This window comes from Meriones unguiculatus, chromosome 4 (assembly GCF_030254825.1).
Source record: "Meriones unguiculatus strain TT.TT164.6M chromosome 4, Bangor_MerUng_6.1, whole genome shotgun sequence".
In the NCBI taxonomy this organism is placed as follows: Eukaryota; Metazoa; Chordata; class Mammalia; order Rodentia; family Muridae; genus Meriones; species Meriones unguiculatus.
In genome coordinates this window covers 58057772-58082866 of record NC_083352.1, presented here as the reverse complement: position 1 = coordinate 58082866, position 25095 = coordinate 58057772, and the positions used below count along the sequence as shown (strand labels likewise).

Sequence of the window (25095 nt, the reverse complement as noted above, 5' to 3'; positions counted from 1 at the left end):
TAAGTTTGGTCTGGATAGGCTGCGGCAGGCAGCTCTTTGGCAGGCAGCTCGTTGGGGAACTTAGAGCCTTGTCATAATAACATCTTCTAAAACTAGGTGGGACTATAAGCCTTGACATTTTTTTCTAGCTGCCTGCCTGGGGCACACACAGCTGGGTGTTTCGGTGTTTCGGAAGCTGTGGTAATTAACTTATTTGTTATGGGTTTGGGTCATTAAAGCGTGTGATCTTTCAAGATGCTCACATGGCTGAATCACTGTGAGACTGATGTTTTCAATAGTTTTATGTGGTACATAAAAGACATTTATCTCAATGGACAAACAGTGTCTTTACCATGATTATGACATTGCAAATGACAACATTGTTGTAATAGTTTGAACAGCAGTGAAAGATAGAGGTAAAAAGCCTCAATGGACAGAAGCTTTCCATGGTCTTTGATTTTGCCTTGTGTTGTCTAGGCAAGGAGCCTTGTGTGTAGTACACGTGGATCTATGTGGCTGCTAGTACCCACAGTGTTTCTCTCCAAACAGGCTTTGTAGTTGAGAGGGCCTGAAAGTCAATCGTTTGTGGATCTGGAGTGTTAAGTTTTAGATCAGACAAACTTTTGTAAAGCCCAGCATTATTGCTGTACACATTTTAAAACTAGTATGACATTTTGAACAGTGATGTCTTAGTCACATTAGTGGGTTAAGAAAATTCCTCTGCTTTTGATAATCTGATTTTGAAATCTCGATTGTGAAAAATTAAATACATCACACTAACACATTCATAGTCTGGCGTGTGAATGCAGGTGTATGCATGTGTGTGAGTGATACACTTGTTACTGTGTGTGCGGAGGCCAGAGCTTGACATTAGGTGTCTTCCTTTATTATTTTCCACCTTAGTTTTCAAAACAGAGTTTCTTACTGAGCCTGTTCATCATTTGGCCAGAGTGGCTGGCTGACGAGTTCCTAAGATCTTTCTGACTCCACTTCCTGATGCTTAGATTTTATAGGCATGCATACCCAGCTTTTTCTCGTGGGTGCTATGGATTTGCATTCAGTTCTTATGTTTGCATAGCAAGCATGTACCGGAGTTAGCCATCTTTCCAACCTCAATTACTGTTTGAAATGAAGTTTGTGAGTGCTACTGTAGAAATTTTGTTACATAACTCCCCTTGATGTTTTTGTTTTGATTTATTTTAAATTTTAGATTTCTACCAGACATGGTCGTTATTTTCCGTTTAAAAAATCAGGCGTCTGGCTTATGGGTGCCACCAGTTGACTTCTGCCTAATCTCCAGGGTGTGCTTTCTGTTTTGAATATTGATGGTGATGAAAGGTGTATTGTATGCTGCTTCACCACTGAGCTACATCCTCAGCTCTTAGTGTAGGGTTTAAAGGGCTCATTTGCTTTTCCTTAGTGATGTATAATTTAGATTTTAACTGTGTAGTTTGCAGAATTTTAATAAGTGCAGACACTTGGACCCACAGTAGCATCAAGGTATTGAACATGTGGAACCTCAGACATCTTTCCAATAAACGCCCTTCCCAGTCCACTGGTGTGATTTCTATGAGAATCATTTTGGGTGTTTTGAATTTTATATACGCAGAAGCATCCAGGGTATGGGCTGGGAGGTGCTGCCTTCTCTAACACTGTAGTGTTTGTGAGCTTCATCTAGGTGATTTTTCGGCAGTTGGTTCCTTCTTTCTTGCTGAGTGAACCTTTGTATGTATTGAGTATGTGGTATAGTGTGTTGCTAGGCACTCGAGTTAACAATTTGGGGTGTTATGAAGACCTAAAGAGCTTTGACGGGCAGCGCTGAGCTTAACAAATAGGATGTAATTAAGCCCTTTTACAGGTCAGCCAAGCTTTCAGGAAGATGTGTGGACTTAATTTCATATAATATAAAATCTTACTTGATTTTTTCTTTTTTGCTTAGGTGCTTGTTATGTATCTTTCTGATTTTTTCTAGCAACAATTTAATCTTACTGTCTTTTTTTTTAATGTCCTACATAGCTTTGAGACACAAAGTTGGATGGTAGTATATGGATACTTAATACAGAGGAGGTTCAGAAGACAGGTGTAATTTCTTAATGAAAACCAATCTGCAACCCTCAAGTAGCTGTTCCCCTTTTCTCTAGTGTGTGTGTGTGGGGGGGGTGGTGTGTGGGGGGTGATAGAGTGTGTGAAAGCGCTTGAGCATGAATTTGGAGGCCAGCAGACTACCTCATATGTTACCCTCAGGAACACCATCCATCTCCTTCTGAGTGAGGTAAGTTCTCAAATTGGCCTGCAGCTCATCACTTAGGATAGACAAGCCAGGGTGCTGGCTATGGAGTCCCAGGGATCTTTCCGCCCCCACCTTTCCATCACCTCCTCAGCACTGGGATAACGAGAGCATGACCTTGCCTGGCATTTTTGTTTGTTTAGCTTTTTGAGACAGGGTCTCTGTGTAGCCCCTGCTGTACTGGAACTTACTATGTAGACCAGACTGACCTCCAAATCAGAGATCTACCTACCTCTGCCTCTTGAGTGTGGGGATCAAAGGCATGCACCATCATTCTTGGTGCTGGCGTTTTAATGTGGGGGTTGAACTAAGTTCATATGTTTATAAGGCAAGTACTTTACCAACTGATTTATCTCACTAGCTTCTCAAATAATTTTTCAGTGGTTGAGATTGTAGTGTTTGCGTGTATCTATATACCTGTGCTTTGATTTAGTGTTGTTTCTAAGAATACAAAACAATAAAAAAATGATTTGCCCTCCCTAAAACTTTAAAGACTCCCATTAGAAAAAAAAAAAGTGTGATTTAAAAAGAAGACAAAGCCAGGCATGGCAGTGCGTGCTTGCACCAGCATGTTATAAGGCATTGGTAGGTAGCTCTCTAAGTATGAGTCAGCCTGGTTTCATACACATCAAGTTACAGGCTATCCAGGGATAAATGTGGAACTCTGTGTTCCAGAAGAAGAAGAAAGAACAGGAGGAGGAAGAAGAGGAGGAGGAAGAGAGGGAGGGGGAAGAAAAGGGGAAGAAATAGAATGCAGGTGTGGAAGAAAGGTCAAGGGGAAGAAGAGAGAAAAGATCAGGAAGAGAAGGAGGTGAGTGTAATAAAGCAATCAGGGCCCCAAGGAACTCTCTGAATTACTTCCCCCGATCTAGGGAATGATTGCCACAAAATGAGGCACTGGAGATAAATTATTCTGACAATTATGTTTGGCATTTAATTTGGTAGTTGTTATCCAGAGTTGTAAAGGTGCTTGTGCTACACTTTTGAGAGGCAAGGTTATCCTTAGTCCCTCATCTGAAGACCCATTTTGCTGCTGTGACTTAAACATGCCTTCTAATAGTTTAGTGTTTTAAAGGCAATTTTTGAGGTCTACTGAGCATACTTACTGCTTTCTGTTTTCTATTTTAGACATTGCGTTTTCAGCTTGCCAGTCTCATTTAACCAGTCTTGTTTGTTTGTTTGGGCCAGACTGAATTTGAACTCACTATGTAGCTTAGGATAATCTTTAACTTCTCATCCTCCTGCTCTTTCCTTAAGTGATGTGAACCCCAAAATCCAATTTTATGTGGTGCTGGTGATCAAACTCAGAGCCTCCTGCATGTTAACCAAAAGCTTTGGTAACAGCCATATTTCAAGCCCTAAATTATGTTCTTGGAAGGTGGATATGAACTTAGTGGTAGTCTGTTTTGTTTTGTTTTTTTTTTTTAAGTTATTTGAGAAATTCAAAAGTCATGGGAAGGAAGAATTATGAACGTAAACACAGAAGGCAAATTTATTTGTGGTGTCACAGAGCTATGTTTCCAGTGTGCCGGAGGCAGAGCCTGGAGTTTTAGGCCAGCTTGGGCCAGATAGCACTACCCTGTCTTAGAAACAAAAACAATACAAACAAGCAAACAAAAACAAGGTACATCTAATGTGACAGGCTTTTTTGATGCTTGTTTTTATTTTGTTTTCAAGTAGGGCCTTGCACTGTACTCAGGCTGGCCTCGTCTTGTGCTCCTCCCCTTCAGTCCCTGAATGCATGCATTGTCTGCACGCTTCCCTTTTCTCATTTGTAGTGGTAACTTAAGGAGAAGGCACTAATGTAGCTGAGATGAAAGTGCATTGCTCTGAGAAGGGATAATGGGATCAAATATTGAAGGACGAGGCTGCCTACACCCCTGTACATCATCTGCTTTGTCAAGCAATAGACCTCCTTTAGGTTTTAAAACATTCTGGACAGTGGAATGTTTTACAATTGGGAAAATTGTGGCACAGGAAGTCTCAGTGGTTTTCCAGGATTACACAGCTACTGTGGAACTATTCTAGATTCGAGGCCAGAGTTCTCTGACTAAAGCCCGCAGCATGGTGTCCATTCTGTAGTCTTCTCAATCTTCATGCTCTTAAAACTTTCTAGAAATTCAGTGACACACTGGTGTTAATATCTGCAGCTCCTCACTTCCAACCTTAGTCTCTCCAGGGCTTTGAAGACCTCCTGGAACCTAGGAGTACTGGGATGAAGGGAGTTGTCCCTGCTAAGTGAATGGAGGCAATCCGCATTTGATTCTGAGCTCTACGATGGCTGATGGTTTAGTCTGTTATGTTAATTTCTATATCTCTAGAACCTAGCTTATACATTAATAGTACAGAGGTGAGCGTTCAGTACAGATTCGTTAAATGAACAATAAGTGATTATCTAATGAATAAATGCTAGTGGGTCCTTTAGGATGAATAGAAGTTGAGCCAGCCATGCATCCTGGCCAGCCAGATGAGATAAGAGGAAGAAGCCTCAGCAGAAGCATTCCTCGGCCTCAGGCCAGGACCCTGGGCAGGACTCATACGTAGCAGAACCTTGCAGAGTGTAACAAGATGTGGCCAAGGAACTGAAGTCTTGTAGGAGAAGGATCCTTGTTTGGGATATTGGGGGGAAGGAGCAGATGCCTGGAACTGGGTCTGCTGAATAGCATGTCATAATGCTAAGGCCCCACATTCGCAGCGACGTTAAGTCAGATGGCTGCTTTATCCAAACTCTCTCTTGTTAGAGACGAGAGTGCTCAGACACAGGGTGTAAGGGCCAGAGCCAAGCTGTCATTAGAAGACAACAGTAGATCTCTGTCTTGTATGGCAGGAGAAATTAAGTGCAGCTCTCTAGCTCTTTTTTTTTTTTTTTTCTTCTTCTTTGTGCATGGAATGTACTGACCATCAGGGTTTTCTAGTGTGGCTGTACATTTTGCAGTGCTGGAACTTAAGCTTAGGATCAGACATATGTGAAGCAAATGCTGTTGTACTATTCAACTACATCCATGACCCAGAGACACCGTCATTTTTTTAAAGACCATATTAATCTTGATACCTGGTGTGCCAGCACATGCCTGTAATCCTGGTGCGTGGGAGGTTAAGCCAGGTCGAGTGTGAGTTCAAAGCTTGGCCGGACTACATAACATCTAATCAGTCTTCACTATTACTGGTCATAAAACATTTTATCATGTTGCTTTACAATATTGGGCCAAGCATTGCCACATTGTTACATGTTTTTTTTGTGCATGTGAGTAATAAACACCACAGTAAAATGTATTGATATAACATGTTTTGGTTTGTTTGTTTCTCTTTCTACTATTTTCTCAGAGTACATACCCGAACATATACCTGTAGGATCAAAGCTTCCAACTATGTGTGTGCATGCACGTGTGCGTGCACATACGTGTGGTGTGTTTGTTTAATTGTACTAGTAGTTATGTTTTAATTTATATGTATATGATAACCAATAGAGCTCTAAATGCTTTTCTCATTTCCTATACATAGTTTCTCTGTAAATTACCCCTGATCACATCTGACTCTTTTGAGGGCGGAGTCTTGCTTTGTAGCCTCTGCTGGCACTAAGGTTAGTCCGTGCTGGCCTAGAACTGGAAATATAGCCTAGGCTAACCTGAAGCTGTTTAGTAATCCAGGCCTCCTGCCTGTGCCTGCTGGATGCTGAGATGACAAGTAGGCACCTGATTACATCTTTTAAGAATATTTTAAATGTTTTATTAACATCTTGTTTTAATTAAATTTCTTTTCTAATACAATATATACTGATTACAGTTTCCCTCCCCTCAACTTTTTCCAGATCTTCTCCACCTCCTCACCCACCCTAATCCACAATTTTCTTTCTCTCATTAGAAAACAGGCATCTAAAGAATAAGTAAATAAGATAAAAAAAAAAAAACAATAAGAGAAAACAGAAAAAAAAGAGCCAAAGGAAAAGCACAAGAAAGACATACAGACACACATATTCTTTTATATAGATAGCTCATGAAAACACAAAACTGGAAACCTTAATAGAAGCAAAAGACCTGCACAGTTCAAAACAAAACAAAACAGTCCCCAAAGCCCAGACAAAGCATTACGAGACAAAAAGAATCCATCAAAAAATACCAGAGGTTTGTTTTGTGTTGGCCATCTTCTGCCTGTAAGTGTGGTTTCTATACCCCGGGTGTGTGTGGGGGTGGTTCTGTTGGAGAAAACTAACTTTTGCTTGCTAGCAGTTGTTAATTGGAGATAGCTTCTGGCTTAGAGGGAAGTGGGGGAGGCTTGTTACTAACATATATTAATTATAGGTAATGCTGGGCTTCATTTTAAGAATAGTTGATCAAAAAAGAAAGTCTAAAGGATGTGAGATAGAATATCCACTTGTGAGTGAAGAGAACAGATCTTAGTGCTTCTTTGTTATGGGTTGACTCTTCAGTTCAATTACAGAAGAAGGAAAAAGTAAACCTTGAGTTAGAGACAGGTTAGTGATCACAGGCCAGGCTCTGTGCTAAGTGGTTGACTGGCGCTAGTTTTTCAACAATGCTGCAAGCAGGGTAGGTGTTATATCTCTTGTGGGTTTGGGCCATTGTTGGAAAAGTCCTGGGTTGTAAAAGATGGAAATAGTGGCTATAAAAGGGATATTGGAAAGGAGAGCTTTCAGACAGCCTGAAGGCTTAGTTGTGGCCCGCCCCCTTATCTCCTGGATTATATCTCTGGAAAATTCATCAATCACAGGTATATTCTGTTAAAGAGTTAGTCTCTCTTAAAACTTTAAGTGCCTTTGGACTGCTCTTGGTAGACATCTCATGGGATTGAGTGTAGTCAAGGGCGTGTGGGGCAGAGGAAGTCAAAGTAGACATGTTTGGGGTTGGCAAGTTACAGTTAGGTGGTTAAAGCAGGGGCTGCTGCCTGGTTGCCAGGCGTAAAGAGTTCTGAGAGGTAGAACTGTGACTAAGACGATGGCAGGATGCCAGAGGCAAACACTTCCTGTTTCTAAACCCTCTAGTGTCGTCCTGTATCCCTGAAAGAGGAAGCATAGCCTTCCTGTTTGTGTCCTGTGCCCACTGAGGTCTCAGCAGTCAGAGGCAGTGCTGCTCAGTGGCGCTGCTCCCTGTAACCGTTGCATCTGTAAATGAGTGTTGAGCTGACAAAACAACCCTGTAGAGTAGTACTTACAGATTTTAGAAGACAAATATTGCTGAAAACCAGCATCAACCAATAAAACTGATTTTATTTCACAATGAGATGTGTGAGTGTGTGCTGTGTGTGTGCGCACACGTGCATGCGTACGCATCTGTAAGTACATGTATAGAAGCCAAAGGTCAACATGTTGAATGTCTTTCTCAGTCACTTTTCACCTTATTTACTTCTTTTGTTTGTTTCTTTTTTGAAGCAGCCCCTTACTGGATCTTGAGCGCACCAGTTCAGCTAAACTAGCCAACAAGCTCCAGAAACCTCCTTTCTCCCCAGTGCTGGGATCTAGAGGTGCATGCTGCTGCTGTTCACTTTGTTTTGTTTTTAAAACTGAGGTCTTCATGCTTATGGAGAAAACTCTGCCTACTGAGATAGTTTTCTAATCATTAAATGAGGTTCTTCAAGACCAGCAACATCTTCATCTTCATCTGTGGAGATAATGTCACTCCTTGTTTGCATTCAGGCTGTTGTTTCTGAGATGACTATAAAATGGTTGGCCGGTTAATGAAAGCCTACAGTTTGGTAGTACATTTGTGAGTTTATACTGACCAAGGCTGTCCACTTCATGTTCATGTTTTCTTAAGCATTGATGCATCTTATGTATGTAGTAGCCGGAACTGTTTGTAATCTCTTCTTAATAAACAGCTAAGGTGCTAAAAGACCTACTGTATAAATTACTTCCACCATGGTGGAGTAAATGCCCAAGCTGAAAATACACTACAGTTTGTAATCGCCAGCCAGAAGTGTGCTTGTCTGAGTGAAGCATTGCACTTGTAATTTGGCTTGTCAGTGTGAGGTGCGATGAGAGCGTCTTACTTTAAAATATTCAGCTGGTGAAAGTGTCACAGGGGCACTAATTCTTTACCTCAGGCGTCTCTGTCTAGCATTCTTGTCTTTGTTAATCAGTGGTGTCCCCCCTTCTTTGTTCGTTATGAAACACTTCTGAGTGTAACATCTATAGACTTTAGTTTGTCTCTGTATCTGAAATTAGCAAATCTAAGTGAATAAAATTATTTCTAAACTGATAGCAATTTAAGGCTTATTTAATTAGCTGCCTTGCTTTTCTACTTCATCTTTCCCCAAACATGTAAGATGCTGCTGTTTGTAAGAATACAAGAGAGAGCATTTTTTTTCCTTTTTTACCCCTCTATAGACTGCTGCGTGTGGTAGTTTAAATGAAAAAGGCCCCCACCGGCCCAAAAAGGAGTGGCACTATCAGGAGGTGTGGCCCCGGCGTGGCTGTGTCCTTGCTGAAGGAGGTGCCTGACTAGGGGGTGGGCTTTGAGGTCTCAGAAGCTTAAGACAGTTCACTTCCTGCTGCCTGTTGTCTATCCAGATATAGAATGCTGAGCTCCTTCTTCAGCACCATGTCTGCCTGTATGCTGCCAATGCTTCCTGCCATGACGATAGTGAACTATACCTCTGAAACTGCAAGCCAGGCCCAATTAAATGTTTTCCTTTATAAGAGTTACAGTGGTTATGGTGTCTCTTCATAGCAATAGAAACCCTTCCATTGCCCTATGATGGAAGGCCTTCCTTGACACATGTGACACTCAGAGGTCAGGCCAAAGTTCACTCAAGGGAAGTGCATTTCATCACAGCTCTGGGACTCACTACTCATTGGCTACAGGTCTCAAGGTAGAGAAAGACATGCTTTCACTCACTTCTTTTTAAAAAGTACTGTGTAACTGTTCAGATGGTACATATCTGTTAGGACAGCAAAAAAAAAGTTTACAGTGATAAATAGAAAACTTCTGTAGTGCCACCAACTAGAGGTAGTCTCCAAAAATAGTTGTGATGTTTCTTTCTATACCTATCTTTGTGTTTACACACACACACACACACACACACACACACACACACACACACACAGGAGAGAACAGGGTCTAGAAAGATGGTTCAGTGGTTAAGCATTTGCTGCTCTTCTACAGAAATTCAGTTCCCATTACTGGTGTAATTTGGCTCACCTATAACTCTAGCTCCTGGGGATCTAGCACCCTCTTCTGGCCTCTATGAGCTCCAGCACTTATATGCATATATCCATGTATCAGCACATACAAATACATAATAAAAATAATAAAAATTCCAGGCATATTGCCTCACTCAGGCAGTAAACCAATAGGAGTTCAGTCTCTCTTAAGTCAAGGCCAACCTGGTCAAAGTAGTGAGCTCCAGTTAGCCAGGGCTACATAGTAACACTGTCTCAATAAATCAATAAAATAAATGCATTTTTAAAGAAAAGGACCATACTGTAAGGTCCTATTCTGCCTAGGTATTAGCTTCCTTATTGTGACATGTCAGATAAGAGTGTGGCAGAGGCTAGGGGTACATGTGGCTCTCTGACATCTTCATGAAGGTGATTGATCTGTCAGTTCTGGAGGTGGTCACTCTGGTGGTAGTGTGAGTAAGAGGTCAGGCTGAAAGGATTTTTGAGGTGGTGCCAAAGAAATGTCCCATTGCAAATATATTCCCAAAAATAGTAAGTGCAGTTCTGATGAAGAAGCTTTACAAACTGTTCTAAAAGGCGGTTACAAATTGATTTCCATTCAGGCTGATTGATTTCTGAGACACACAGACATTCTTCTAGGCCCTGAGAGTCTGGCAGGATAAAACAGATTTGATCTTATACCCCGTAGTGACATAGACAGTCAACACGGGGACCAAAACATAAGGATAATTGGTTTATGCAGTGTAAATGCTGCATGTAACTGGAAGGGACCGAGCTGGTGTTGACAACGCCAGGGTTCAAGTGGAGAGGCTAGGTACTGAGCAGAAGGAGAAGCTGCAGGAAGCAAGTCTCCACTCCTTCCACATTGCTCATGGATGTTCACACACCTGAGGAGGAGGTCTTGGTTTTGAGAACACAGCCTTCCTCTGGATGTACGTACACTCCATGAGGTGTAATCACTCTTACAGTCCTGCCACTCAAATCTGTGGGAAGTCACAGTTATTCTCTTTGATGTTTCAGAATGCACTGAGGATTTCAGTCAAGGGTTAGTACCACGGAAGCAGGAGTAAATGGAGCATTTCTATTAGATAAGTGGGATGTGTGTGGAGGTACTGTATCGGTGTAATTCAACCTCTGTATGAGATATGACTGGGGGATGATCTGCCTCAGCAGAGCACTACCTAGCATGCTTTTCCAGTTGAGCCCTGTCTCCCCCCAACCCCTCAAAAACTTGCACTGTTCAGCTGATTGTTTAATCTAAGACAGTGGTTCTTAACCTGTGGGTCATGACCCTTTGAGGGTTACAGATCAGCTATTTACATTATTATTCATAACTAGCAAAATTATGAATAATAATAGATGAAGTAGCAACGTAATCATTTTATGGTTGGGAGTCACCATACAGGAGGACCTGTATTAAAGTGTTGCAGCATTAGGAAGGTTGAGTGAGAATCCCTGATCTAGAAAATTTGAAAAAACAAACAAACAAACAAACAAACCAAAAAACTCCACCAAATTTTAGAAACATAAACCTATTTCTTGGATCTTTTAGTAACTTTGTGATTTTTCTTTGAGATAGTGTCTTACTGTGCAGTTTTTGATCTGAAAATTGCTTCAGGTGTTCACAGTAGCACTTGCTGTAACCCTGCCACAGGGGACACTACAACATGATGACAAGCCTGAGGCCAATATGGACTGTGCAGTGAGATCCAGTCTCAAAAAAGAGAGAAGCCTCCTTTTAAAATTTCTGGGTATTCCCTATCTTGTAAACAATAGTACAGTTTTTCTGATTCAGAAGAAAATAAGCTCCGGTACTAGGCCAGCTCTTTTACCCTTTTATTGACATGTAAAATCACAGCAAATATTGAAAGATTAGATAGTAAGTTTGATCTCACCAATCAGTCTTTTCCAAATTACAACCCTTTGCATGCCATCTTCAGGATTCTCCATGTTCTGTATCATGAATCCTAATAAAATTTTAATTCATTTCTCTACATTGCCTTAATTTTTTTCTTAAATGAACTTCTGGAAGAATGTTTATATAATTAAAATAAATAGAAGGTAACCTTTAGGTACATTCTCATTAATTTTTATTTCTAATATACTTTATTAACTGAGAATTTCATATAGTTTATCCTGATCATATTTTCTACATCATCCCTAACTACTCTTAGCCCCACCCCTACTTCCTATGCCCTCCCAACTTTCTGTCCTTTTTTTTTTTTTAATTTAACAATCCACTGAGCCACATTGGTCCACAACATTTTATTTTTTTTTAAGGATTTTTAATTTTAGTGTGTATATGTGTGTATACACATGCATATGAGGGTATGTGTATATGTTTGTGTGTATGTGTGTGTGTGTGTGTGTGTGTGTGTGTACACATATTCATGTGTATGTGGGTGTCCACAGAGGCCAGAAGAGTGTTGGATCCCTGGAACCATTGTGAGCCATGCACCATGAGTGCTGGGGACTAAACAGTCCTCTGGAAGAGCAGACATTTTTAACCATTAAGCAACCATCTCTCCATCCCCTCCCTGGTTTAAATTGTGAGCCATGAAGACAGAATGTCTATGTACTGTCTGAAGTAGTTAACCCTTTTTGGTTAATATTACTCATATAACAGTTTTGGCTTGTCTCCATATTAGATGTGGGGCCTTAGATGAGTCACGTGCCTTCTTCAAGGCTTTGTATTAGTTTCCATATAATGAGGATAATGAGGTTATTTTCTACCACCTCTCTGCCTGCCCTGGTATTCCATAAATAGAAGCTACTATGAGAGTGATTTTATTCAGGTGATTGTGTTTAGCACTGTGATGCAAAGGATAGTATAGGGTATTTAGAAATTATGCAAAGACTTCTACTCTGTACCTTGAGATGGGATTGAAGGTGTTGGAATGGTAGACCAAAGACCTGGCTAGCATTGTAGTCCCAGCTTCCCATGGCATGGCCATATGACTTAGATAGTCTCTTCAACCCCAGCTGAGTTTGGGTTCTTCGTGGGGCAAAGTGGGAAATTGGTTGATTAGAGCCTAACGTATATCGCCAAGGTCTGAGCTAACTGAGTGGTTCTGGTGGTAGGATATGTTTCATTTGATATCTTTTCTTTTGCTTTACCAGCTATTTAATTGATTCAAAGATAGGCAGTTGATGTGCCCTGGCTGCTTTTCTGTTGGTATCATGAGTGACTGGTGCATGTTGACAATCTGGGACAGCAGTTATTTGTTTTGAGGCCTTATGTAATTAATTATGTAATTATGAGTTCTCTTAGTTTGGTTCTAATAAGATTACATCACAAAACTAAGGATTTACTAGTGAGATAAAAATAGTTATAAATGTTTATACAATTGGGTCATGTGTTTAAGATATGTTTTCAAGCCTGAAAACAATGAAGTCATTGCTCTATCCACATTAAAAAGAAAAAAAAATGCAGGTAGTCCTTCCTTGAAAGAACTTTTATATGTCTGCTTTCAAACACTTGTGTAGATTTACACTTATGTAATTTCAGTGATTTTTTTCCAATCTACTGATAAACTAGCTCCGTACTTCTTAGTGATTAAAATCAGGGTAAATAAAAACCTAAGGGCTGGAGAGTGGGCTCAGCAGTCAAGAGCTTGTGCATTCATGAGGATGGGGGTACAATTTCAGTACCCATACAACAAGCCAGATATCTGGTGTCCAGCTGTAGAGACAGGATTGCTGAGGCTTGAAGGCTTCTGGACTAACCAAGAAAATGAGCGCCCCAGATTTAGGAAGAGACCCTGACTCAAAGTGGTGAGTTGAGAAGGAAAGTGGAGGATGCTCGACCTTTTTGTGGCCACTCTGCACACACACACACACACACACACACACACACACACTCTTGCACCCCCCCACACACGCACACATGCGCGCGCGAGCGCACACACAAATGCACGTCTGTAAAAATTTTTTAAAGCTTGTGCTAGCTTTCTTGGAGAGCTATGCACATGTGTGAGTGGGTATAACATCTGTTAAAATATATATACTGTTTGCTGATGTTTTTTTCACCTGAGACTATAGTGTAGCCACTCTCTATTTGAATATATACATACATATATATATATATATATATATATATAATTTATTTATTTATTCTGCAAGGTGTTCCACTGAAGGATGGTAACAGTTATTTAAGCAGGCTCTGTGTGATTCAGGCCCCCACCTCCACCTCCACTTTTACCTACAACAACACTGATGTGGGCTTCTTCCGCAGAGGCGCCTCTGCACATGTGTGAGTCAGCGGGTTCAATTGCTGAGTCAGAGGATATTTTCCTTGGCAATTTTGGTTGAAATAAACAAACTTGTTCAAGTAAGTTCACCCAGTCTGTACCTCCACCAGTGTGTAAACGAGCTGTTTTTTCTCAGCTAGTTTTTCCTCCTGGCTTCTGTGTTATCACTACTGTAGAACTTACTGAAAAGCACTGCGTCCTTGTTGGGGAAATGCTAATGAGATGGGTGATCGTTACTGTTTATTTGTGTGAATTCCAGAGTCACTATTACACTGAAGACCACTTTACAAATTATGTACATTTGCCAAATTAAATGGCTGTGCTCCTAAGGGTCTCGGAACATATTTTACATTGCTTCGGAGCACAATTATACCAGCATAGAAAATCCTTCCAGTGTGAACATGATCAACATATTAAAGCCTTCCATGGAGAATCGTTCTGTTAATGTAGCGAACCACGCTCTGCACACCATGCGGAAGGCTTGGCTGGAACCACCGTATTTCTGAGTTATTTACATGTTGGTTTTCTTCTGTTATCTCTAGGTGTTCTTTCTGTGTTCTCAGAGAAAGCCATTTTAATAGACTCAGGTTGATCGCAGTTAACCCTCTTAGCCTTTAATCCCGGTGGTCGCCACTTGCTTATGTGTAGCATCTGTATACACGTGTGCATGTGCACAAACACACACAGCTTCCACGTGTCAGAGTGAAAGCTCTGATGCTGCACGTATGAGAGAGTAACGGTAGCTTGTGGTCACCCCACCCCCAAATAAATGTGTTTTTTCTTCTCCAAATTTGTCTGATTACCTAGACACGGAAAAGCATAAAAGATACCATAAGCACTTTGTGTGTTTGGCAGCAGTGTGGTGCATATTAAAGTGATACTGTTTTTTTTTTTCCATGCACTCTACCATTGGTCTATATCCTAGCCTTTTTAAAGTAACCCCTGAAGGAACTTAGAAGGTTATCTTTCATGCTAATGTCGTCTTTTCAGAAATTAACTGCTGATTCTTGTAGTTGACTTGGAGGACAGAGGAGGTGGCCTTCAAAGAACTGCAGGAATTTCTCAACCTTTTATTTTTTTCCTCCTGATTTTGACTTTCAAATGTGGTCTTCAACATGGCAACATCCTAATTCACTTACATAGAAAAATGTTTTCATTATTGGCCTATTTAAAAGGAGCTGAAGTGATGGTGGAAGTATTTATGGTAACGATTATAGTTAAGTCCCCTGGAATAATGTGATGAATATTAAATTACTTGGAGTTACTTAAACACAAATACACATTCAAAATTGTTAGGCAATTACCTGTTATACATTATCTCTTAGCATGTACATTACATTCTAGAGAAATTATCTGCTTGTAGCTTGAGTTATGCTGAATTTGAAATTGTTTGATTCATGCCAACCCCCAGCCCTGTGTCCTAGGCAAAGCAGCTTGTTATATTAGTCAAACAGTCACACTTTGGCTCTCCTTGGAAATGCAGTTTTGCTGTGCTATGTATACTTCTGGGCCCACCCCTTTACCAGTCTGGGAGGTCAGTGACCACTTGCACTGAGGGAACAAAAACCTTTTGTTGCTGTTGTTGAACCGTAGCACCCCTAGCATCCTAATAATTTGTGATTTTAAATTTCAAAGGAGGGCTGGAGAGATGGCTTCGAACTGAACTAGGTTTGCCTGACAAGCCTAAATTCAGTCCCTTGAGGCCATGTGAAGGTGGAAGGGGAGGAGTGATAAACATTGAGTTTGTCCTTTTACCTCCACACAAGCTGTGACACACGATTCTCACACATATCACACTTACGCACACTACCAGGTAAACTTTTAAAAATCCAAAGGGACATCTTATGTTTATAAAATGAACTGTTCATCGAATCCTGTGGTAGTCATATGTGACTGTGAAGACGATTCTGTGGAAATTCTGGAGAATGTGGAGAGCCGTGACCATTTTCATGATAATTACCTTCAGTTTGTGTGGGTTATGTGGAAGTAGGTGCATCTGTGGCTGGACCTCCCCGAGGTAGAAATGGCCAGGGGAGGGTGGCTGCCTGCTGTTGCCTAAGTGTGCCGCTTGTGTGTTGCAGGTCCTTCTTCCAGCAGCTGGCCTGCTACAGTTACAGGATGTGAAGAAGACATGCTGTGAATTTTTAGAATCCCAGCTTCACCCTGTCAACTGCTTAGGAATCCGGGCTTTTGCTGATATGCATGCATGCACAGACCTCCTGAATAAGGCCAACACGTATGCAGGCAAGTGTGACAGATCTTAGCAGAGTTTGAGACTGGTGGGAATCAAACCCCTGAGATCTCTGCAACTCCGCAGTGGACTGTGGGAAGTCACATCAGGCTCCTGGAGCTGGGCTCTACAAAATTATGCTTCAAGTTTTAGAATGATAGTGCTGCAAGATTGAAAGAGCCTTGAAATTGTGACTGAAAAGCTACTGTAGGGCTGGCTATATAGATGGCAGAAACAGAATCCTGGAATTGTGATTGAAAGGCTACTGTAGGGCTAGCTATGTAGACGGAAGGATGTTTGTCTGGTAGTTACGAAATCCTGGGTTTGATTGTCGCAGTCCACCTAAACTAGGACCGGGTGGATACCTATAATCCCAGCTTGGGAGGATAGGGATGGAGGATCAGGGTTTAAGGTCATCCTTGTACACACAGGCCAACCTGCAATACGGGAGACCCAGTCCCAAAAAATAAAATAAAATACAAGGTACTGGGGCTGAATGATAGCATAGCTTATTTATGTAAATATTGAATCCCTAAATATTCTTTCAAATGAATATGCATGTGTGATTAAATTATTTTACCTTTGTGATGTTTTATACCTTTTCCACTATATCCATGGAAACAATTTTGTGGCCTAAAATCTTCAAAGTAGTGAGATCTTGATGTATGTGGGTAGATTAGAAAGATAGGACCCAGTTATGGTCCCTGGATCTGTCAACACAGGTGCCATGGCCACCTATGATATCAGCAGAGGGACACATGTGGCTGCTGTGTGGTCTACGCAGACAAACCACCTGCATCTAGAGAGGAGCGATTGGTGTTAGGCCTTCGGGTCACAGAGTGAGCTTGTAGTTTCTCTTTAAGTTTGTAACACAAATCCATGTTAAAATGATGATCATGTTTTTTTAAACCGTCTTTCTGGAAACAAACCTGACCGGAACTCTAATGCTCAATGGGAGGAGTCCCTCTATAGCTTCCATAGTCTCTCCCCTTTTCATCATCTGACAGGAGCTCTTACTGTCCACTTCTGGCTGGCCTCAAACCACAGCCATTCTCCTGCTTCAGCTTGCAGAGCGACGGAGTTATGAGATTTGGCATCACTCCTAGATGAGTAATGGCTTTTGTTTATTTTGTCTTTTGATGTGTGGTGGCTTGCCGCACATATATCTGTGTACCACATGCCAATGAAGGCCGCAGGAAGGCAGCAGATCCCCTTGGAACTGCAGTTACAAGGGGTTGTGAGCTGTGTGTGCGCTGGTCAAACCTGCATCCTCTGGAAGAGCAGCAAGTACTTGTAACTGCTGGTCCGTCTCTACAAAGCCTGCCTGTCCTTTTTTTCCCTGTGTTAGGACCTGAACCCAGGACCTTGGCTAGGCAGGCTCTCCCTAAGCCACATCCCTTTATTTTTATGTTTACTGAGACAGAGTCTCAATGCGTTGGCTAGGGGCGCCTTGTGCTCATGTAGCCCAAACAGGCCTCAAACCTGCAATCATCCTGCTAGGGGTGCACCTGCTTTTGCTTCCTCAGTAGCTGAGGTTGTAGGAATAAATTTTGCATATATGCTTTGTCACCCGTGCTTTACTGCTTTTTTTTTTTTTTTAATTTAATGTAGCCCAGGCTGGCCTTGAGCTTTTGATCCTCCTCCTGAGTCCTAGGATTTCAGATGAGACCCAGCATGCCCTACCACTGCCTTTCAATATAGACCCAATAGAGTTGAGCTATATGTAGCTCTTTGGGGGTCCACCTGCTGGCCTAACTGTCCTTTATAAAATTGCTTTTTGGGGGAAATGCAGTCTGCATTCCAGGAAGCTGATTTGGGGATGAGCTTTTAAAACCTGTACTTAAAAGTAAATTGAGAACTATCTGTAACAGGCAAAAGCCAGTAAACCTTTCAGAAAGGTTTAAATTCACTGATGTTTTCCTTGAGTCAACAGTTCTGTTCTTCAGCCAAATAGGAAATATTCCTTATAAATGCAGTCTCCATTAGCTAGATGCAGTGTAAACGTTTTAAGTGATTTACATTAGGTCTGCTGGGGTAGGATTTTTTTTTTTAATGTGTATAAAGTGATTATTATTTAACATGTCTCCCCTGAGTTACTGCTTGCTTGTTGACACTGTGCTTGATAAATGTTGGTTCTTAATGTGACGGTGGGGACAGGAGGAGTAAAAGCTAGCCCGGGAGTGTTGCTTCCAAGGGGGAAGCCAAGTCAGCAAGCAACTGTGTTCTCGGGAGATAGTGTGGATTTTGTTATGTTTTTCTGTTATTTAAAACCATAGATTTCTTTTGGCATACTACAGAATCTGGAAAAAAAGAAGTCTATCAGAGTTGGACCATCAATGCCTTTGTAGAGTCGTTCATGACTGTATAGATTTTTTATTTTTTATTTTTTGGAAAGAAAAAAAGGATGTTTTCTGTAACATTACACAGAAACATGGATTCTCCATTTTTAGCATATTGTATTTTAATTCAGTCTAGTCTTAAATATTATATTGCTTTTATATTTGCTTATGAATTTTATATTTGCTTGAGTTTCTTAGGTTTATGGGTAACATTTAAGAATATCTTTTACTATGAAAATATATAAATATACAAAAAATAGAACAATGCTTATAATCCAACCATAAGAGCTCTCAACTTGTAGATAATCTTTCAGCTATAACCTTTTCTCCCCCTCCTCTGTTTGCATTTTTCATATGCAAACTCTGTAAACAGTATACACAGAGAAAGTCATGTTGTTTTGAAATAGTTGTTAGAGTTTATCTGTAACTACATACATAGGGAGTTCAAGGCCAGTGTTAACTCCATGAGATCCTGTCTCAAAAGAAAAGAAAAAAGAGTTGGGGCAACAGGTGAGCTGGCTCAGTGGATGATAGCACTTGCCACCATGCCTGATGTGAGCCCCACATGATGGAAGTAGAGAACTGACTCCTCCAGGTTGTCCTCTGGCGTCCATGTTTGTGCTGTGGCATCCCCATACAATAAGTAAACAAACAAATAAAACGTCTTTACAAGAAGTCACAGTAAATCCACTAATTTGTATAACTGATATGGATTCATGATAGTAAAATTTTTGAGTGAAGAATTTACCATATCCTCAGTCTACTGACTTCCTAGGAATATACTGGCTAGGGCAATCTTCTCATGGTTTTAAGGTGATATGCATATTTTATGCATTTCAAAAGTCAATGAGACTTATGTTTTAAAGCTGGTTCTGGCAAGTCAGAGATACAAAACCGGAAATGCTGCCCATCAGTTTAGATGCATTTTAAGAATTCCCATGAAAAAGATGCTTTGGAAACTGGATTTTAATTATTAGTTGAAATACAAACTTTTTAAAGCCTGCCTTACTGGTAGTTGAAGTTCATGATTTCACCCAAATACAAAGGGAAGTAAGTCTCCAAGTCCTAATCATATCTATACCTCACCTGGTTCACCCTCTGAAAATGAGAAACTACTTGGTTCCAGTTGTAACAGAACTTGGGGGAAATGGAAGTCTCATTTTAGTACTAGTGCCCCAGCTGACATTGTGGGGTTGGTGAACATCCAGCATTTTGAAGCATTGTCTATGAGTGCCTTCTCAGCCACAGTGGTGGTACTCACCCTCCCTGGCTTGCTTAGTCACCTCCCCATGTTTCCCCTAAGGCCTGCCAAATGATCATATTTTGAGATGTCTCAATGTTCTTATATGTGCTCTTTCCTTTGTCTTAATGTGGCTTTGCTCTACAACTGCATGTTGGAGTCAAAGTTGTTTGAGGTCACTCTCCAACTCATTGGGAAGTCATTTAGCCTCTTGACCGTTGATCTCTCTAGCTTGTCACCAGCCTTGGTTCTGCACTCCCTGACCAGTGTCCGCATTCTCTCTGCAGCCCATCTTCCCCCTTGGCCTCTAGGCATCCTTCTGTCTTTGCCAGCTGGATTATCTTTTTCTTCCATCCTTTGTCATCAAGTGTACTGTTGGCATAGTTGAGGCCCCTTTTCAGAGTTCCTGCAGCTACCATCTTTCCTGCATATATTGACTTGTCACCTCAGACTACAGCTCCAGCACATTCCAGGCCTTGTTGATATTCAGAGCGTTTGTGCCGACCATTTTTCTCCCTTCTTATTCTCTCATATTTCATCATAAATCTCTTGTCTCTGATTCCATTTTTCCTGTAAAACTCATGAATGTTCAAGTTACACCCACTGATGATTCATTTCAAAACCAGCCTCTGTTCTCTGGAACTGCCCAACCTGTGGGAGGTAGATAAGCAATGGGTTCCTTGTGCTTTGCCCCTGCTCAGGATGCTCAGAAGGTAATTTGTATTTGGATTATGCCTTATTCTATAAACGTGGCTCTGTGTGGTTGTCTTTCTGTTTTCTTTCTTCAAGAAAAAAAAAAAGTCTCTATGTAGATAAGGATGGCCTCAAAGTTGTATCTATCCTCCTGCCTCAGCTTCCTTAGTCCTGGAATTAAAAGTATGCACCACCATACCAGGCCAAAAGCAGTTCTACAAGATTTTATTCTGCAAAAAGTTTAACTTAATTAAATTTTTGTGTCTACCCTCTTATAATTTAGACATTCAATCACTGTTTGATGCAAACATCTGTGAGAATAAACTACGATTTAAATGTTACTCTCTCAAAAGAAACACCATGTTGAGTGAGTGATTTCAATAATTGCATTGTGAGATTTGCCTGTGATATTGAATATATGTACACTGAAGCTGATGATTGGAGGGCATATTATGCAGTGTGATTTTATTGATACAGAAATGTTCTGGAGATGTGCAAGCACTTGGCTTGGAACCCTTCTTAAATCAAGTTCATGCCAACTTTGGATGATGTCTCTTAAGAGAATTAATCATTTTCAGATTTCTTGCGCCCATTATGGCTCTCACATCTTCTACTAAACTACATGCAGGGTCTGCTTTCTTGGCAATTTTTCTAGCAAAGATGAGCTAGCTGTTTTCATCCCCCACTGAAAACCCTCAGTGTTTTAGTGGAACTGCTGGCAGGAAATGTGGGAAGGCTTTTTTTGTTTTCCTTCTAAGATTGAGAATCAGAGACTCGGTGTTTAGGAATACAAAGATGAAGTAGCTGTTTATTTCCCCAGAATGCTCTGTCTAGTGGGGTGAGATGTCTGTAGATCCTGGTGCTGCTATCAGTTCTCATGACTTGCTGTGTCTTGCCTGGCTTTCTTTTACTTAGTGATAATCTTGTTTCCTTTGCTGGAGAGACACAAGAGAAAAAAAAAACAAAAAAACAAAAACAAAAACAAAAAAAAAACCAAGTTGATTATTAAGTGCCCATAGGCCTTATTCAATGGCCAGTGATTAACTATTCTAGGCAGAATAACTACTAATGTTACAGTGAAGCCACATGTTATAAGTGATTTGATAGTATGTGAGTGAAAGGTTTAGAAGTGATGGGGTGATAGCTGAGAGTAGTAATAGAGTTAAAAAGCAGGGTAAAAAAAGTACAGAGCTCTAAAATGAGTAGTAGTTAAATGAAGCACAATTTTAAGTGTTAGTAGAGGAGATATCAAACTCTGAAATGATCTGTTTTTTTAATCTGTTTTTTTTTTAATCCCTGCATTTGTGGCAGCTGATTTGAGTGTGTACATTTATTGCTGTTGTGCAGTGGCTGCTAGTTTTTACCCTACAAAGAAATATGAAGACTGTCTTCTTTCCCTTGACTTTGTGACAGACACTGAGCCTGTACTAGTCACATTAATCAAGTCGTGTTTGATCCTGGCTTGATAGTATGTTCAGTGTGCATCAGTAACTGAGTCATGTCCACAGACATGCGAAATGGTTATCCCTTTCTGCTCTGCCCATTGTGTTAAGCCAGTGCTTTGTGGCTGTGACAAGAGACTTGACAGGGCTCTAGAGAAAGGCTTTGTATTGGCTCCTGGTTTCAGATGGCTCAAGCCCATTATCACGGCGCACATAGGTGGCGGGACAGGACATGCTAGCGGGAAGGCCATGGCAGAGGAAAGCTGCTTCCTTTGTGTTAGTTAGGAAGCTAAGAGTTAAAGAGGAAGAGCCTGTGACAAGGTTACACCTTCTAGGGCTGGAAAAATGGCTCAGTGTTCTTCCTGAGGACCCATATGTAGTTCCCAGAATGTACATTGTGGTTCACAACCATCTGTAACACTCTCTTCTGGGCTTCCTGGGCACCAGGCACACACGTGGTGCACAGACATACATGTAGGCAAAACAACCATATCCATAAAGTAAATAATAATTTTATAATAAAGCTATGCCCTTCAGAGATAGCCCCCATGACCTACTTCCTCAGCTAAACGCTGTCTCCTAAGAGTACTGTGTCCTAATACGAACTAAATTGTTTACCACATCAGCATCTGCATTAGTCCTGTCTCAGTAGCATCTCCAGAAACAGAAACTTTATAACATGAGCTTTCAAGGACAAGTTTAGATTGAAACTGTAACAATTGTGAAACCAAGTTCATTTCCAAGTTCTATATTCTGGGAAAGGTTGGTAATTGAAGCCTAAATTCTTAGCTAGTGTAGTAATGAAGACCTCTGGCCTGTTGTACAAGGAGATCCCAAAAATTGGGAATCTGTAGACCAAGGCAAGGACTTTTGGGAAAATGCAGGGTGTTCCATGAAACTTTGAAGAGGCTCATAAGAGATGAATTAATCTTGTTCTGTTGCATGTGACAAACAAAAATAATGTTGGTGTTAGAGGCAGAAAAGTATAGCATCAAGAATTAATGGTTGAAGCCAGGCATGGTGGCATACACTTGTAATCCCAGCACTTGGAGAGGCAGAGGCAGGCAGATCTCTGTGAGTTCGAGCCAGCCTGCTTTACAAAGTAAGTCCAGGATAGCCACGGCTATGCAGAAAAACCCTGTCTCAAGAAGCAAAACAACAACAAAAACAAACAAGGAATTAATGGTTGATGCTGGAGAAATGAGTCAGGAGGTACGACTACTTGCTGTTCTTCCAAAGGACCAGAGTTCAGTTTCTAGCACCCATGTGGGTCAGCTTACAATGCCTTGTGTGTCCAGTTCCAGGGTACCTTGCTGCCTTGTTCTGGCCTCCATTGGCATCAACGCACATTTGATCATATTCACACACATGCACAAGCTTCATTTGGTCATGGTGCTTCATCCTAACAATACTATCTCTAACTAAGATACCATGTTGGGGAAAAGGGGTTAATTTGAAGGAAATTCCAGTAGTAACTATTCAGGAATAATATGCTTGTATTACCTTTTGTGAATTTTTATGAAACAGTGAATTATTGTTAACAATGAATTATTATGAAAAACTTGGAGATTACTCGTGTATTATGCAACTTGTTTTAGGTGGCTTTTTAAAATGCCTTGTACCCATCAGTATTATGTTTGCTATAGCACTGCTGAGAAAGAATCAAGAGTCAAGAGGATCTGTAAATGCAAGCTAGGGTTTAGAGAGAAGGTGGGAGAATGGGAGAAACAGGCATGATCTGCAAGACGAGAAAGTTCTAGGATGTGTTTTGCAACAGTGTTGTGCTTGTGACTTTCCTGACCAGTACCTTAAAATATAGTTGTACATTTTATCACAATTAATAGAAAGAGGGAGAGGTGGGAAAGTGATCCACTAGATTATGTACTTGCTGGACAAACCTGGCAACTTGAGTTAATCCCTGGGACACACCTAAAGGTTGTAGAGAGAGCTGGGTCCATGAAGTTGTCCTCCGAGCTCCACATGTCCTCAGCGGGATTTGAGGAGCACCTATCTCTCTCTCTTTCTCTCTCTCTCAAACATACACACATACACACACAAAGAGAGAGAGAGAAAGAATAAAATCTTTTAAAAGGGGAAGAGAAGAACAGTCAAATAATTTAGTCTTGACATCAGTAGAACCATCAAGACATGAAGGGAACATGAACATCAGATACCGAACAGGTGTCTGTGGTTTTGATTTCCATTTCTCTGCTGGTGAGTTACATTAATGTCTTTTTGTAATCTTACTGAGCATATATATATGGTCTTTGGAGAAACATCTTTAACTCTTATTTGTTTAGTTGTGTTATATGATCTTTAAGTTGATGTTCTAGATACAAACTCATTGCATATGTGATTTGCACATGCTTTTTTTTCTGTTTCATGCAAGATTTTGTTAGTTATTTTTATATCTTATGCATATTGTCATATACATATGTCTCCCTTTGTGTAACTAGCATGTATGACATGTGTAGCATTGTGTAGCTAGCATGTTGTATATGTACTGGCCTTATATTCTCTTATTTCATTGTATTTTCCAAGGCTGTTTATACCCCATGGGCTTCTCTTTCAAAATGTGTAGGATAGTCCATTGCATGGCTACACTGTATCTTAAACAGTGCTTATTGGTGAACTGTTAATAATTCAAATCAGTGCTCCTATTATACTCAAGTGATTTGAGCCTAGTACTGTCATCTCCTACCTCTCCCTCTCGGGTAGCAGTAATAGTGGGTAACGTGAAGTGTGTCATTTCCCAAGTAGCCAAGTATGTTAATGGGAAGAGATTTGGGAAATGCTGTCTGTGGAATCCTGCTCATGTACTGTCTACCTAGCAGTGTGATACACACACACACACACACACACACAGGCTTGTGGTAGAGGTGACACTTTGTTCTCTGTGGTTTTGTGGATTGAGGCTGGAGAAGAAATGTATCATTTTTATTTTGTTAGCATTGTTTTATTTTATATTTTATTTATATTTTATTAGTGGTTAGAGTAGAAGAGCATTTCATGTCATGAGCTAAGCATCAGAGATAAATTATTTGACTGAAGAATATGCAAAACATCAGATGGGCAGTTATCTTTCTGTCTGCCTGTGGTTTCATCCAGACATGTTTTCACTTGATACTTGATATCTATATATTTGCATTGAGAATTGCCATTATTAGTTTTATTTTGTTTTATTGTTTATTGTTACTGGTTTTAGACAGGGCCTCACTATGTAGTCATGACATCAAACTCACTGTCCTCCCTCTACCGGTCTAGTGTCAGGGCTGATTGTGCTTGTTACCATGCCTGGGAGGTAGGCGGGCTTGATGGCACAAGTACAGCCTTCCTACTCAGCTAGAGTTGGGGGATCACCCCTGTGACACTAGCAGATCCACTTGGAATAGAGACTGTAGGTCAGTATGTAGAACCACGTTGAAGTGACAGCCATCAGTGAATCCTATGATTAGATAACATTATCAAGATTATGTACTTGTAGCTTAAGGTCTCAGTACCAG

At 40.7% G+C, this 25095-nt stretch overlaps 1 protein-coding gene across 4 annotated transcripts in view; it reads left to right on the top strand.

Moving 5' to 3' along the window:
• The window catches only part of Klhl2 (kelch like family member 2), a 111491-nt gene that overhangs the window by 52959 nt on the left and 33437 nt on the right, over positions 1-25095 (top strand). For all 4 annotated transcript variants that reach the window (XM_060381852.1, XM_060381851.1, XM_021637848.2 and 1 more), the window contains one exon: positions 15730-15892. In XM_060381852.1, coding sequence (XP_060237835.1) covers positions 15730-15892 — 163 coding nt within the window. The remainder of the gene's footprint in view (positions 1-15729; positions 15893-25095) is intronic.